General features: G+C 39.1%; 2 protein-coding genes across 4 annotated transcripts in view; one reads left to right on the top strand and one right to left on the bottom strand.

The window, feature by feature from the left end:
- Nucleotides 1–17,429, top strand: part of LOC145972489 (paired box protein Pax-6) — an 80,596-nt gene that overhangs the window by 42,770 nt on the left and 20,397 nt on the right. For all 3 annotated transcript variants that reach the window (XR_014439181.1, XM_083101165.1, XM_083101164.1), the window contains exon 6: nt 209–318. Coding sequence is in view for 2 of the 3 variants with exons in the window: in XM_083101165.1 (XP_082957291.1) it covers nt 209–318 (110 nt within the window). In the remaining variant the exon portion in view is untranslated. The remainder of the gene's footprint in view (nt 1–208; nt 319–17,429) is intronic.
- On the bottom strand, nt 14,090–16,605 carry LOC145972491 (uncharacterized). Its single transcript, XM_083101168.1, has 3 exons — nt 16,498–16,605; nt 15,898–16,353; nt 14,090–14,691 (listed from the first exon to the last, which is right to left on the bottom strand). The coding sequence occupies exons 1-3, from the start codon at nt 16,501–16,503 to the stop codon at nt 14,209–14,211; spliced, it is 945 nt and encodes a 314-aa protein (XP_082957294.1). The 5' UTR covers nt 16,504–16,605; the 3' UTR covers nt 14,090–14,208.

Below are 17,429 nucleotides of genomic sequence, written 5' to 3'. Positions count from 1 at the left end.
TTTATAGAGTTTATAATAATATATTAAAATGCTCTTTTTTAATCTCATAATGGAATTCAATCACAGATTGGAATTTTCTATATTCAATATAAAAAGAAATATAAAGAATAATTACTTTTTTTAAATTAAGAAAAAATTTTTACTGAAGTATATCTTTATAGTATTACACTCATCATATACATTTGCTAAGAATAAATTATTATTTTAGGTATCCGTCGAGTGCGGGAAGTCCCTTTTCATCGATACAATCTAGTTTGAGTCCGAGCCATTGTTCATCCCTGCCACCAGATCCAGCGGACATATTGCACGCGAAGAAAGGTAAGTCTATCCATCATAATTATCGTATTTTTTTTAATGAGTACGGATTTTCGATTGTTTAATGACTCTTACGAAGAAACAAGAGCTCAATAGTATTGCGGTTTGTTAAAGGCATTCCGCATTTTTAGACAAGGCCGTTAGAGAGAAAGATTTCGCGCACGACGAAAGCCTTCGACAATTGTTGGCGCACGATATTTCGATGTTTACTGCGTTAAAGCGTTAGCGTGAAACGCAAATACGCGTGTGGCGTAGTGGCCACAGGCGGCAGACGGGACGGGAGCGTTTTAATTAATTAATTTGTCGGACCAAACGATACTAATATCAATGTAATTCCGTCGGTGGGTCCCGCGGTTTGCCGCACGCGTGTGTGCGCAACGCTTTTCCGGTAATAATTTTCCGGTAACGTTTAAGCGCGGTCTTCGAAGCGTAGAGGAACAGAGAAATGCGGAGCGAAATACATAGAGACAGAGAAAGAGAGAGAGAGAGAGAGAAGTTAGAGAAAGAGAGGAAGAGAGAGAGAGAGAGAGAGAGAAACAGAGGGGTCGAATAGGCCGGGGTTGGCGGGGGATGCGGGGGGTTGCGCAGAAACGTGGTTGCAGTCGACCGACCAACCCACGCGAAAATACTCCACCTCCGACATCGTATTCCCCTTTCCTCCCCCTCCCCCTCGCCCCGTCGCACCGCATTCCCTTTGCCGGCACATCAAACGCGTGCGATTTCTTTCTCTGCGTTTTCCCGTCGCCACCGTCTCGACACGGGGTGTGTCAGACGCAACGGAAAACAGCCTTCCTGATTTTCTTTTTATTTATCGCGACGTTCATCCCGCAGGTCTTCTCGCGAGGAGAGTTTTACGATTGTCTGTTCGATCTTGCACAAATATATACAATTATGTGTCTTGACGAAGTGCGCTTGATGAAGTGTGATTGAGGATATTTTTTATAACAGATTTTGCAGTTAAGATTTTTTTTCGTGATATAAGTGCATGATTATAATACGTTTTATTTCTTAAGCAAAATTCTTTGAACCAAACTTATATAATAAATATTTTTAAATAAATTATTGAATGCATATGTTAATAACATAAAAATCGCTTTGAAAAAAATAAATTAAAAATTAGGGTGCTATGCACTTGATATAAATTAGCAGATCATGTATGAATCAATAACATATTTTTCTATCGCTTACATATACGTATTGTTATGTTATACAACTAATTATTACGATTATAACATCATAACTGGAAAGAAACGATCTCTTTTACGAATTATTAAAAATATTAATAATATTACGTAAAATTTCTCTCGCATAAAAATAACACGTGTTTTTACAAGATTTTTGCGATGCAGCGCATATTATTTTGTATTATTCCTGTCTTGTTAAAGGGGATGAGAAAGAGATATACAATCAAATATGGTAACTGTTGCGAGCGTTCAACCGCATGCGGGCCCCGGGGGCCGGATTATCGGTACGTTGCTGCGAGGGTGGCACCGTTTATAGGATAACCCGTGTCAGAAGGGTTGTTTCATCCCCATCCTCGTCTTGCCGCCGAAATTCCTCTTTCTCTCCTTGAGCGTCTATCCCGTTCGCGCGTATCCTCCCTAAGTATCTCGACTGTTGTCGATGTATCGGTCGAAACGGAAGACCCAACGACGCCCCCGGCCAATCACGCAACAACCACCCTTCTGCCTCCCCCACCCTCTCCCTGTTCCTCGGAAAAGCAAAGCGAAAGCAGATTACGGCGCAATCATCGCGCGAGCTGCAGGCGCCGCCTGTCTCCCCTCGATAAGGGGGCAGATTTTTCGATCTGGCCTGCTTCATATATATCTTAATATTCCAGATAACTCTACGTTAGATTTAGACACACTCTAAGGATTTTTACACTTTTCATTGAAAATTTCGTACAATATAAACTGAGCATTTCTTCCTCAAATCCTCATGCTACTCTCTATATTGAACAAGATTGATTGTTTTTGTAATACTTACCATTTTCGAAGTAACACACGATTCTAGATAATGTGATTTTAAATGCCTAACGAATATTTATTTACGAGAAAAATATGAGATAAATAATAAATTGTACAAAAGATATTTTTTTGCATATCATTAATATTAAAAATTCCACTTCATAATTTTCGTTTTTAACGAGAAAATCGTTTTAATTAATTACTTGCAACGCATATTGAAATCAAGCCTTCGTCGCATCCTTCTAGGCACTCTCTTTCACGTATATGCGCTCCTCAAAGGGAGTTATTTAAGTCTTCAGCGGTTCTCACGGTTCTCTCTCGATAACGTCGATACCTTTGTGTCGTGAAAGGGTGAGAACGTTGCGTTTATCGCACTTTCTTCGCGCTTTCTATAAAGAGTCCGCGATAAAGAACCCGGCAAGAATACACACAGATGTATTTTCCCCTTTTTTATATTTTTACGCTTTTGTCGTTGATCGCAAAGAACACCGATACTTTCATTTCCTCCTTAACGCGAGTTACGGAAAATAGATCAGTAGAACAAATTTCCCTTGAAACGATTATAATATCTTAGATAAAAAACTGTAGTCACCTTGAAGATAATTCTGTCGCTTTTTTGCTAACTCATTTTTTTAAAATACATTATTCAATTTCCAATAATTATAAAGACTATATTATTATATTATTACAACAGAGAGAAATCTTTGTTTCTGCTTTATTTGTATAAGAAATTTTCAAAGAAATTTCTTACACAAAAATAAATTGTAATTGAATTAATTAAAATAATTTATAACTTGATTAATAACTTGACTAATGAATAACTTGACGAGTTTGCTCGTAATGTATTTTTTTATAAAGCATCGAAACATTTTCACATAAAAATATCTTATTTTTATCATAAATATAATAGTATTGTTTCTCAATACTATTCTCGATATCATCGAACGACCATGAAGGAGATTGAGATACACAGTTAGATGTAATTTTCATGACATTAAATGAAAAAATCTCTGAAAATATGACCGGTTACATCTACATCATGCAGTTGTCATATCGTGTTGAAGTCACTGGTTTGTCTGGTGAGACTGATCCACAATGCATCCCGGGGTTGCATTGTACCGGGTTGCGCGAGACGAGACGTAGAGGCATGCGAAAGAATTTCACCAGAGGGTGACGAGAACGGAATAGGCGGATGGAGGAAACAGAGAAGAAGAGAGAAAGAGAGAAAGAAGAGGAAAGAGGATCAAGGGGAGATAGGAGACCAGCGAAACAAAGAGAGCAAGAAGAAATAGGGATAGAGCGCGGGAAGAGTTTCCATCGTGATCGAAACGAAAGGGGTTCGGGTCGTTGCAGCATTGTTTTTTCACCTCCGGATCCCGAACGGGCGTCACTATGGAGGAAACATGCGCAACCGGAATCTCAAACGCATTTCTACGATTTCAATATCGCCGCGTATGCAAATTATTGCCGATGTACATGAACGCATGTGTCCTAGTGTGATGTTATTATTTTCACAATTTTTAATTGAAATTATTTTTCAGTGAGTATAACTTAAATATATGCAACATAGAAAGAATTCAATCACAGCATATTGTAAATGAGGGAATTTCGTTAATTTTAGCATCGTCGAGATTTATTAATCTTCTGACTTTTCTTCGATTTTGGATCTATTTCCGATAATCGTAATCTTGATACTTTCATCTCTAGTTTCGAAATAAATCAAAGAAAATCGAGTTCAACTAATGTTATAGAGGGGCTTTAAACGACAATGATTGCTTCTAGATTTGATGGCATCTCGCACATTCAATCTCTCCACGTCACGAATGTCGGATTAATGCACTTTTATCACTGTCTAGGCTCTTGTCGTCGTACTCGCGACCCATGGGTTTGAGTCTCCCTCGCGAGTCTCCTTCTTCCGCTGGTTTTCTCGTTTGCTCATCAAAAGCGCACGTATATTCAGCCTTCCGCGGCGTATTCGCTGATCTCCGGTCGAGGTAAAACAATATAATGGGACTGCCTGCTGCGTCCGCTACCACGGGATCGAGGGTGCACACTGAGGGTATTATTGTCGACCTTCTTTATCTCGCGAACCCAATCTCTCGCTCTCCATTCGTCATCACTTTTTCGCTTTACTTTTCTCGCGGCCTCCTTCGCTTTTCTCTTTCGAATTTTCTGCTGGTAAAGGTAGATATGTTACGCTGTACTATTGTATTTAAAAAAATCATGATCTAGTAAGTACAATTATTGTTTGGTTTAAAAAATTATAATTTAAACCAAATTTTTAAGCTAAATTTTTGCAAATTTTTATATTAAATTATATTAAAAAATATTAAAATATAATTTAAATTATCGCTCTTTCAGTATCATTCTAAAGAAATCTTTCAAGAGTGAATAACATTGACAGATTCCATCGTAAAAGCCACATTTAATATGGCACGCTATCGCGTATATCGTCATTGCTCTCCCGATTTGACCGCGAACCGTGCCTCCTCACTTCTGGCGGGAAATCGCTTCTCGATCACGAATCCCCCTGCTGCATTTTTACGATCGAGTTTGAAATTCGATATAGACCGAGATTTCCCGATGCCCGCCATATCCACGATCCGGATATATCGTGTCATAGATGCACGTTGCTTCGTTCTATATCAGAATTCCAGTGCTCGATGCCGCACACCCCCGTACGCGACAGGGCACGGCAGAGCATTACGTGGGTGACGTATAAACAGGAATATTTACGAGGCTCTCTCTCTCTCTTCTCGCTAGTTTATATATGTGTGCACGTGCACGTGTGTGTTGGTGCGCATTGATGCAGCGACGGTGCACGACGAGAGAGAAACTCTATGCATTGGATTCGCAGGTCAGTGGGTTGTCGCGTCGCGTCCCATCGCGCCGCGTCGCCTCGCCTCGCGTCGCTTCGCTTCGCCTCGCTACGCGTCACTCGAGCCCGATGTCACCGCGGCTCGATTTATCGCGTCCGTCAATCTGCGAAGGCTGACCTCTCGTCGAGTCTCGGGTTACCTATCTACCTACCCACCTACCTATCTATCTATCTATCTATCCATCTGCCGCGCTGACCGGTAGGCGCGCGTACCAACGCACCGTCCCCTTTGTCTTCCGCTTTATTTCCCTGCGAGAGAGGCTTGTGCGAGAGCCACCACGCACGCCTCGATAGAAACCGTGACGATCAGTCGTTATGCATTACGTTACACAAGAAGGTGAAAAGATATCCCGATTGCGCTCTACGCATCACCTTCTTTCTACGGAATTTTTAACCGAATTTAAAGTCTTTATTTCTTTTTCCCAGGTTTTTTATCGTGAGATTAATTCTCCTTAATTCTCAGTCGCGTTGAACATTATAAGTTTGAAATTCATATACTCTGATTTGCGCAAGATTGTAATGTGAAATAGATTCTTGTTGGTTTACAAATTATACCTACTTGCGCCTCAACAATTTTGTTAAGAATTAACTTAATAAGTATATCATAGTTGTAATTATAGTGTTTCTCAAAATGTTATAAAAATGCATTTTTCTTATACTTAGAAAACATCAAGAATACCTGAAGAATATGTATGACTTTTTTTTTAATTAGATTCAATTAATCACATTTTTCAGTCTGCTTTTCTCGTCCATACGCGACCTTAATTTACGCAAATCTTTATTTATACAGTATTGTGCAATATATGGTAAGCTGCCAAGAATGAATTTGCTTAAACGACGGAATGAATCATAAATTAACGCGGCGTGACGTTTAGATTCCGCTGACTAAAGGTGTGTCGATTAATAATGTACTGCGGCGGTCTATCTCTATTCCCTTTTCTCTCTCTAACCCCTCCCCTTTCTCTCTCTCTCTGTCTCGTGCCAGTTGCGCAAATTTCTGTTGAGATTTGCGTATCGAAAACAATACGCTGATCCTCTCCCTTCCATCACGTTCGAGATATTATTCGGAGGTAATCCCCGGGATTGAATTGTCATAATCCTCTTTGTGCCCGATATTTCACTGTGCAAAATCGCCGGTGCGATATCGACTTCACCGCATTCGCGGCGATACTAGAAATTTCGACTGTCGATTCATGTTGGGCCGATATTGCGCAAAATTTTGCGGCAGAAATCGTTTTAAATGAAAAAGAGAAACAAACTTGTCATGCGTGCAAATGCATTTTTTTTCATGCATGTATATATATTCGGCTAAAAAAGAATTAACTTTCCAATTTACTGCGAATTTGTAACTTTTGTGGGCAAATTCGATTAATGTTGTATGAATCTACAGAGCGAAATTAACTGAAATTCATACAAAATAGTTAAGTGATGAGCGTTTCATAAAGAGAGTGATTCCTTTCTCTCTTGTCGAAAACTGAAATATCTTTTCCCTTTATTTTGAACTAATTCTAAATAGCGTTTCCCTCCACTTTTTAGGCTTTAAAATATCGGTAAAAATAAATATTTGCTGTTAAAATTCTATGTTAATTTTAAATCTATACTAAATATATTAAATATAAGAAAATACATACACTGGCTTCATTTTTATTAAAACTAAACAAGTAAAAAATTATGTTAATATTAAAAAAAAATTTCAGAAATGAAACATTATTTTTAGCACAAACAATATCGTTTTGTTCATCAAATTACATTTATTAACGAACACCCTATACATGATGCACTAACCACACGTATCAAGGGAGTGGTGGAGAAAGCGAGGAAAAGGGCAATTCCGGGCGCGGGAGGGCGGAGAGGGGTATCTACTCCCTTCGGTTTTGTAATTCCTACGTGTGTTGCGCGCAAATCATTCCGCTCGGACCGTTCGCGGTCTCGCCATTACAGACTTTCGACCACACGCGGAAACCGCGATCGAGGAGAAATTCTTTCGCGAGCGAACCAGTTTGCAAAACACGTAACGGAATCTGGAGATGAAATTCCTACGCACGCGGCGAGCGCGCGTTGCTACGACCGACGTCGCGAATTCTACTACGCTTCCGCTCCGATAAAAGCTACGGTTGTTTCCTATTCTGCGCCAAAATTCGCGCAACATCGACTCTTTATTCTTACCGTGTTCTTAAGAATACAATCTTAACAATAAATATAAATAGGATGGTTAAATAACTGAAACACACACACACACATATAATAAAATCCAAGTAAGATATATGAAAATGTAGAGAGAGAGAGAGGAGAGAGATACAGTAAAACAAAATTCCGATTATTTTTTTTAATATTGAATGAAACTGGAACTTGCACAAGAAATCGGTATTGTAGAATATAAGACAAAGTCTTATAAAAATATATTCAACGCATACTTTTAATTGTTGCATAATGCTTTTTATGCCAGTGATTGATTGTGTACATATTTGTGCGATTGGATCCTTATCTGTTCCTCCCTTGTATCTTTATATTCCATCGTTTACCGGCGTATTCCTTAACGGAAGGTTAACGGAGGGTTAACGGGGTAAGTTCCCTCTTACTTCCTCTCTCCCTTCCTTCTTTGACTCCGCTCAACCTTGCGGGCATCCGTCAACTCGCCGTCGTCTATCGGGAGGGTAGTAACGCGTGAGAGAGTGACAAAGTGGAATAAGAACGATAAGGGCGATAGTGGTACTCGATCTATCGATTTTAACCCTAAGGTGTCGCGCTTACGTCGACGCACCTCTTTTTTTTTATAGATTTCCAATGAGTCGTAAGAGACTGAATAAAGAGGCGCTAATTGCGGACGCGTTTTTCTCCCCCACGTGTCGCTTCGACTTCGTAGGCCTCAACATCCGACAATCCTTCGAGAAAGAGAAGGCGGTGAGGACTGGGAAGAGAGGGGGGGAGGGAAAGGGTAACGCCTGAGAGGGTGACAAAGTGTCTCAGCAGCCGCGAAGAGAGGGCGGACGACGGGGCAGCAGGATCTCTTTCTCCTCACACGCTATTTCCTTCGACCCTTCGACGAGACACACGGGTAGGGTTGACTGATCTGCCTCGTAATGCCAATCGATATACACAGTACACACAGCGAGAACCCACCCCCCGGTGTGACACGTCGACCGACGCTCTTTTAGGCAACGTTCACACGAGCGAATACCTTACTCGCCCCGTCGATGTGTCCGTAAGGGATGAGGAAAGGCTGGGGGAAGAGTTAAACTCACGTACGTGACGAGTGTATGAATAACGTCGAGATACGATGTATGTGTGTCTGCGTATGTAAGATGCCTTTTACACGATCTAAATTTCGCCAAAGCAGTCGCAAAATTTCATCGTTGACTCTGAAGATAGATTATAAAAATCAAGTAAATAAAAGAAACATTGTTTAATATTGTTGTTGAAAATTAATTATTTGAATTTTGTATTGACTGAATTATATCTATTTATATCTAACGTGCAGTTTGAAAATACAATAGGTTCTTCTAATTTTACAAGTATAATTCTGTTTTTTTATATCACAAGTCAGATAAAAGCTGAATAGGCCTCTGTGAATCTTATCAATTATATATTTTTCTCCTTTCCACTATAGATCGTGTAAAATAGGTTTAAGAAGCAAGAAGATATGTGAGTGATATAAAGAGGCATTGATTGTGAGTCTAAAATCCGCGTTTTCGGGATTAGATAGATAAGCACTAAAAATGAGAGACACTAGCCAAACTGTCACGTTCTCGTTTTCCAAAAGAGACACTCCGTATAAGAATCCAACCTACGTTAAACACGTCCGGAATTCATTACATGTCCCTCGGAATTGAGAGATTTATTTGATAATTTTACCGCGTTTCTTGCAATCTATCAAAATTTGATATAAAGCATTCGATTTATCGAACAATGAAATGAAGGATAGCATTAAAAATATGTTTGTTAAAATATATCAAGATTGTATTTGTGAAAATCTATTGATAGAATGCTACAGAAACTTTGGAAAGAATAAAAAATTAAAAAATATGATAATAATAACATATAAATGGAGAATTTTTATAAAATAATAACAGTTCGTGTCAGAATTTTATTTGAAAAGCATTTTAATTGTTTTCAAATTGTTGAGTTGAATTAGATTAATTGAGTTAATTGAACAAGCAAACAAATTTTATCTCATCTCATCGGGATATTAATAATGATAATAATTTTTCAAATTTTCACTAAAGGGAGATAGAAAGATTCTCAAGAGAGAAAGAAAGAGAGAGAGATTCAAATATGTAGTTAAAATAATATTTAATAAATATGAAACTATATGAAAATAAGAGAAAAATATGTTGACATATCGTCACACATCGTCGACGAACAATTACGTAAGATTGTAGCTCGCCGATCAATCACCCATAATGTTGCATAATGTTTTAGCATTGCGCACTCATGTTTATTGTGCGCTACCTGTCGATTGAATTATGTTTCTTGTGCGTGCGGAATTTCATATGATTTTATTTCACGATTGACCTAATACTATCGTTCGGCAATACAGCGGTATAAGTTACTTTTTTCGTGTTAAAAATATTTCTTAAAGAGAGATTTCTTCTTTTTAAATTCATATATTTTATTATATAAGAGTTTTATCATTATTTTATAAAGAAAATTTATTCTACAACATCTTTGTCGTTCTATAAATTAATTGAATAAAATTATAACGTCTAAAATTGCGAATATAGAAAATGAGTATAAAATTAATTTTTATATCAATTTTATCAATTTAAATTTTTATTTTTCAATTAGTGGTTGACATATGCAATCTCCTCTCCATGAAGCATCACCGCAACAATAATGACTATAGACACCGTACTCCCCTTCCTCCGTCGAATTCCTATTAATTCGGCGATATTAATCAAAAAACGACTTCTCTCTCGTCATAGCGTACTTCATTGTTTTCCGTACTCCCTTCTCGATTCAATATCGACATACCCTGTGACGCAATGCGTTTATTCGCCATCGCTACGCGCACATACTCACGCACACACGCGAATGTACGATCCGTACACACACATATCCGCGATATATGCTCGTGAAAACTGCGAGGGATACGTTGACACACAAGAAAGAAGGATCACAAAGGCTGACGACGTCGTCGTTGCGATCGAACGAAAGCAGGTGCCGACTTCGAAAGAGCCGGAAAGAGTTCGACGTGCTTGTCGACGGGGGATCTCCAATCACCGTCGATGGTAGTGCACTCGCATATAGAATGCACACAGCCACGCAATATTTTCCTCTCCTCTTCTCTTCCGTTGTTTTTCCATTTTTTATTGTTGTCTCTGCGACCCTCCGCGCCGCGTGGGGTCGCGCGGAGAATCCTCGAGTGGAGAGAGAAACTTAAAGAGCGGAGGACAATGTAAATTTACAGACGGAGCGCGTGGGAATAAATAACATAAAATGAGGCAAGAGAACTTTTATATGAAAAGCGATAAAAAACAATCAAGTAACCATGCTAGTCTCCATTTTTCTGATCTCGAGAATTTCTATATACAACTATTCTCTTCAATTTAACATATCAAAACTTTCTTTATTTTTTATATCATGAAAGAGAGAGAGAGAGAAATGGAAGCGAATTTTTTTATATGAAAGAAATTCTCAAACTTTATTACATTGCAGTGCTACATCATGGTGTGCAAATATTTTATCGCTATCCAAGCTAACTATTTTGAACCGACCATGCACGAAACGCTCGTATTTCTTCCCTCCCGAGTCCTGAGAACCTGAAGAAGGACATCGGCTTGGCCGCGTTCCCAGCGACACCGCGGGAGCCTCCCGCTATTTTCTTAATCCGGCACCGTGCAAGCAAGCGGGCGGTCCACGGTGTGTGTCCACGCTCTCACACATGCGAAAACACACGCGAGCCGCCACCATCTCCCTCCAAGCCGCGAGAAAGCTACCCCCGTAGACGCGTAATCGACGTCCGCCACCATTACAGGGCCAGATGTCACCGCCGTGTGATTCTCAGCGTCTTTTCTTATAACTACCCTACCCTCTTCCGTCGCGGTTTCTCCCTCTTTGTTCTCGTTCCTTCTCCAATTCATTTTTATTAACGTCCCTCTGTCCTTCATTTTTGCCGTCGCGACTCTCTCCTCAGGTGCTCCGAAACTATAATCGTCTCTCACAGTCGATTCGCTCGCGTTTCTGGAACCTTTGTTCCTCGCCGATCGCAGTCGAGACCGGTCGCCGAAATCGACTTTTCTTCTCTCCACTGCTACGCCACGAACAAGTTGTCGGCACGTAGGATAGAGATATTTTTTGCTGAAAGATTATCATAAATTTATTAATATAGCGCTTATCAAATTATCTAGATTTACGTCCGAATTTATTTCTTATTATTTATTCCTACACAAGTATTTATATTTTATACAAAAGATTTATTTTATAAAAAATATAATATAATTATCTATATATATTAATTACACTTCTATATGTATTAATTATGCCAATGGATACTGCAGTATTTTTTCTTTTCCCAATGGCATATAATTAATAGCATGGCATGTAATTAATAATTGTTATAAAGTGTTAAAAATATGATAATTATTCATATGATGTTCAAAGAAGGAGAAATCAAATAATAATCATATTATATAATATGATTATTATTTGATTTCTCCTTCTTTGAAATGATTGTTACGAAATTAATGATACGTTGGGTGAGGTACACGTACAAGCGATGTGCTTCCGATAGAGATATGCATATTATGTTCTCGTCGGATTATGAAAGTTAATCTTCTTTCCCCTATGGGTACTTCGATGTTGCACGTGGAACAAGATTACTGAAAGAAATCGCGAAATATTATCTAGCCGATATAAGGCTTATAAAAAGTTCATTTATACGATGCTGTAATCGAGTGGCGAAAAAATTACGGAAATGGATTTTTTATTTCGATAATGCGCTCAGGCTAAAGGATTATCTAAAAATTTTTTTAATGCGAAAAATTGAACATATTAAAAAAATTAATAATGTAAATTGCAAAAGAAAATATTTTATATATTTTTATATAATATAAATTTATAGGATACCTCAACATCTTTATTAAAGACTTTTTCAAAAATTAATATATAATTGTTCTTAAAATATCATCTAATGATACTGCAATAATCGAAATGGGAGATCTAATTAAAAGATAAAAAATGTCTTCAATCGAAATCTTCTGTAAGAGTTAAAACTATGAGAAAAAAAATCACGGATACTCGTCCCGAGCCTAAATCATCAAGAAAGGACAAATTGTCGAGCGAGAGGAAAGAGAGGAAAGAGAGTAAAAGGGGTTGCAGAAAAAAGGAATAGCACACGGCGGTACAACTTCCCGAAAAATTAATATCCCGTGGCAAGGAGGGTGCACCGGCTGGTTGGCTCTCGGGGATGCTTCCGTGCTCGACGGGGTGTAGAGGAGCGAGAAAACGACGGATGGCGATGGCGCGAGGAGGGCAAGCTGGAAGAAATTTTGTTTTCCAAAAGCGATTTCTCCCGCTTCCAGGCGGAGAGGTGATTCGGTGGCCGAAGGAAGCGCGCAAAAGGATTAGACTTGCGAACCAAGTTTCCGACGAAGAAACTCATCCAAGAATGAGATCACCGTCGCGTTTCCGAACAGAAACGGCTCGGCCGACTAGTGGAATTTAATTGGGCCTGACCGCTTGACCGGATTAATTAATCGGCCGATTGCGCCTATCGATGAAATCTCGGCGAGGATGTTTGTGCTTATTCGGGCTATTTACCCGGAACTGCCGGAGGGTATTCCTTTGTTCGCTTCGATGATGGTCCGACTAAATTCTTAAGAGCGTTTGTTGTCGGTGAACCTTAATTAAAAGTTTCCGCTAATTCGGCAGGCATAATTATACCTGATATGAGAGATATCTTGGCGAAGATTTTGAAACTATAAATTAGAGTTGCGATTTTTTCAGTGCTTTTAAAATATTACGCTAATTTTTTTTCTATTCAATAGAGTTGCTAGTCAAAAGGTATATTGTACGAGTTTGTTACGCAATTTATCTTACAGTAAACTTGATTTTTTATTTTATATATTTTCTATGTTTATCATTTCATTTGTCTTCTTTCTAGCATTTTGAATTCCTGAATTTTAAAATTCTTGAATTTAATCATAAATAATATAAAATATATCATGAGAGCATGCGGTCGTAGTCGCAAAAGGAAATTGTTGCGGATTTGCAAGATTGCAAAATTAGATTTCCTATTTCAAGTCAAATCGCAACGTGATCCAAACCTATTTCTTAAAATGATAGCATAAATTCTATTAGGATTTTCGTTTTCCTTCAAAACGCTATGGACCACTGGCAAAGAACATTCAAGACGTGCATCGTTGTAGTAAAGAGGAAAGAATAGGGAGAGATAACGGAGTGCGCCGAAAAGAGGGGAGGAAAAGTGTTCATGTGTGTGTGTATGTATGGGTTGGAACGTTCGCTGTAGAATTTTGGGAGAATTCTGATGGGGGATTGGCCGTGTCGGGAGTGAACTTATGAAACGCCCAACCCTGTTGCCGGTTGCGCTGAGCGAGATATTAAATTTCTGGAATTTTGCGGTTAGGCACGTCTACATGCCGACGAATCTCTCTCTCTCTCTCTCTCGCATCAATACATCTGCACTTATGATCGCATGCTGAAGAAATTCCTTTAATTTCGCTGTAAAAAGTGAATCTCGATTGAAACAATCTTCGCAAATGAAGATTCCTGTAGGATTATCAGTTATTGATTATTTATTTTCATGGTGACGACCTCTACGCTTTTTCCTAGAGAATTGTCAGCGCGAAAATTGTATAAGTAATCAAAAAGCACAATATTTAAATAGATAATGACCAATGTATAACGCAATCTTGGCGAAAAATGTTCATATAATACAATCACGGACTTAAAGCGACATGAAAACACAAGCTTCGTTAGCATCAGCTTTATTACATCGTCAGTTTAGTCGAATTGCGAATACATTCAACAACCTATGCAACATATACAATACAATTTACAAGGTGTCATTGCGTCGAGTTTGAGACCGGTTCATTGGAAGGTGAGGAGGAATCTGGATTCGGTATTGGCTGCCGGTGCTTGATAGTTCGTCGTGTAGGTGGTGTAGGAGTTGCTCAGAGGGTTGGTCAGAGGCACCACGCTCGAGGGATTGTCGTACTGATATTGCACCTGCGCGGCCACAGGCTCGATCTCGAGTTTCTGCGGCCTGGTCTCCGCAGGTGCGACTCCGGCGGCGATCGGGGCGACCGGGGCAACGGACACTTGCAAGCCAGTCGGCACGATCTGCAGCTTCTGCAAGGGCGCGTACGCGTAGATCGGTCCGCGAAGAGGTTCCACGTTCTCGGCGCGGATTTTGGCGAAGTACTTCATGGCCTCGACGTTTTGGCGGCTAATGTATCGCACGCGTTGGAGACGACCGTCGGGAAGAGCCACGTAGTACTCCCCGGATTGCTGAGGTTGCCTCTCGTCCACGTCCTCGTCCTCGAGCTCGTTCACCGCGTTCACGGGCTCGGACTGAGAAAATAATTTTATTTGTACGTAATTGTTTACCTTTATATTACCAGTCGCTGATCATCGTTGACCGATATTACGTTACATGCTCTAATTAAAAGAAAAGAGAGGAAAAAGTGTAAGGCGTATTTTAACTGTGTTTATGGAAATATATAGATAGAATATATTAATAGAAATATTGTGATAGAAACCCGAGAGAGAGAGAGAGAGAGAGAATATTTAATATTTAATCATGAGAGAAATGTGTATGCAAAAACTAAAATCTATTTTTTATAATATTAATATCATTTATAACTATAGATTCTTTAGCAAAATTTTCGAAAATTTTTTGCTATTATAAATTTATCGCAGATAGCACAAAAGAAAATTTGCGAAGCACAGTATAAAATTGTTTGCTGAAAAATCTTTGAAGTATACAGATAAAGGGAGCTGTTTCAATTGACAGATATTTCTTGGTAAAAACAGATTTCTTTTTTTTCAATATCTCGCCAAACAGAAGGCGGAGTAGACTCGCAGACGACCTCGAATTACGGATGAATGCATTATGGGTTGTGTCACGGCAGTCTTCGATTTGGTACGGGTACACACGTGCTTGAGACTCGCGATCGAAAGTAAACGACGCCTCGAATACTAATGTCGTTAGGATAAGCGGGAGAAACGACGAGAACGAGCGAGCGTCGAAGATTGAAAAAGAGAGGAGCCTCGTAGTGTCGGTGCGATTTAAATTCCGCGGAACCGTCTCCGTTCCTACGTAGGCTCACATGCCAACAGCGATGCTTCAGCGCGTTTTCTCTCCGAAACGAGATGATAAATCCATGTTACGTAAAAGCGAAGAACGCGCATGTTTGGTATCTGGGACTCCTGGCGCCTAAAGCTTCAAAATTTTATCTCCGATTTTTCCGTAAAAATATCTAATTAACGTTAAAATTAATTCACTATACACTTGTGGATGTAAAGACATAGAAATTTGATAAAAATTTTTTTAGAAATCTAGTTTACGTATTTAATGATTACAATAATCAATTTCTTATCAAGAAAATATATGGATAAATCGCGACGTCTAATGTCATATACTTTTTTTCGATTTATGATGAATTTAAGGATCTTTTTACAACAAAAATCTAATCGGAAGTCTTTCTTCATCTCGAATTTCATAATATTTTAATCGAGATATTAACTCTCGCAGAATAATATTCACACTTTACTCACCTCGGATTCAGTGATGCCTTGAACGGTGGGCACCTCTTCCTCTTCGGTGGTGTTAGGCACCTCAGTCGTCGTGGATTCTTCCGGTATTCCGTATTCTCGCTGGGGACCCGTCGGCGCGCCGTATTGTGGCTGAGGTGTACTTGGTCCTCCGAATTGTTTCTGAGGCACATCCGGCGCTCCGTATTGTTGCCGAGGTGCACTTGGTGCTTCGTATTGCTTCCGAGACGCGTCCGGCGCTCCGTACTGCTGCTGAGGCGCATCCGGCGCTCCGTACTGCTGTTGAGATTGTCTTTGAGGAAGATTAAAGGCTGGTCCCGTCGGCTTCCAGCCGGAAGCGGGATAAGGCGCAGCCTCCTCCTGCTGTCGGGCAAAGTAGTACTGTTGCTGGTATTGTTGGCGATACTTCGGCGGCTCGGCAAGAGTCACGGCGACCAAAAGGACGATGCTGATGAATACCTATTTTCGAAGATCAAATCAATCGGCTGAATAAACTAATCGACATTATTCGCAAAAAGGTTTATATAAGTCGCAAGTTTTCCACCGCTATAAAAGTGGATTCTCTATCGATAAAATATCTGATACAGTCGAATCGATGGCTACCTTCATCGTTGTACGATAGTGGTTGGCTGTGGTTGTGTTTGACGAGCTGACTGAACGCTGATGCCGCCGCTGGTGGATTATATACACCCGTGTCCCGTGTTCTGCATATCTAAGAAGGATACGCGCCCAGGGTAACGCGACGCGCGTTCGCCTGGTCGACGAATGACATTGGCCTCTTAAAAGACTGATGAATCCTCGATCATTGTTGGCTCATCATCCGGTCGCTTGCGCGCGTTCACCTTCGTCTTTGTCGGCGAGCCTTTTTCAACAAAAGCGCCGTTCTTCAATGCTCGTTGTGCGACCGACTTCTTCGTCTTCCACAGCTTCGAACTTCACCTTTCGTGCTTTTTCGCGCACTGTATTTGTTCCGGTCCTACAAATCGCGCTTCTGTTCCATTGACGATTAAACGTAGAAAAGATTCGACATGTTTGTATGTTTGCATTTGTTACATCAACATGTATACAAGTAACATATATAAACGCACTTTTTATGAAGAAATTTTATAATGCATTTATTGATTTTTTTAATATATAATGTAGTATAAATATTGTAAGGTTTATAAGACATTAGGTAAATATTTTATTTTGAAAAAAGCACAAGTCATATATTTTTAAAATGAAACAAAGTATTAAAATTGTATTAAGTCTAATCGAAATTAAAAGATGAGATTGATTATTATTCATATCAAAATAAATGCATTTTTTTATGAGAAATTTTCATGATGCATATATTGAATTTTTTTAGTATAAAATTACTTTAAAATTTAAAACATTAGATAAATCTTTTATTTCGAAAAAGGACAAGTTACATATTTTAAAAGTGAATCAAAATATTAAAATTAAGTTTAATCGAAATAAATTAAAAGATGAGATCGATTATTATTCATATTACGTTGTTTTCAGACATTTTTATTCAATTAGACTCATTATAA

Source organism: Camponotus vicinus, unplaced genomic scaffold (assembly GCF_025532165.1).
Source record: "Camponotus vicinus isolate PSW18456_S1 unplaced genomic scaffold, iyCamVici1.0 SCAF_5, whole genome shotgun sequence".
Classification (NCBI taxonomy): Eukaryota; Metazoa; Arthropoda; class Insecta; order Hymenoptera; family Formicidae; genus Camponotus; species Camponotus vicinus.
Note: the sequence above shows the minus strand (reverse complement) of the source record. Positions and strands in the feature narration are given on the sequence as shown.

What these genes read in the sequence shown, in the direction of transcription:
- LOC145972491 (XM_083101168.1), bottom strand. An exon ending in AAGGCATCACTGAATCCGAG is followed by an intron (nt 14,692 to 15,897) that starts GTGAGTAAAGTG and finishes TTATTTTCTCAG; the next exon opens with TCCGAGCCCGTGAACGCGGT.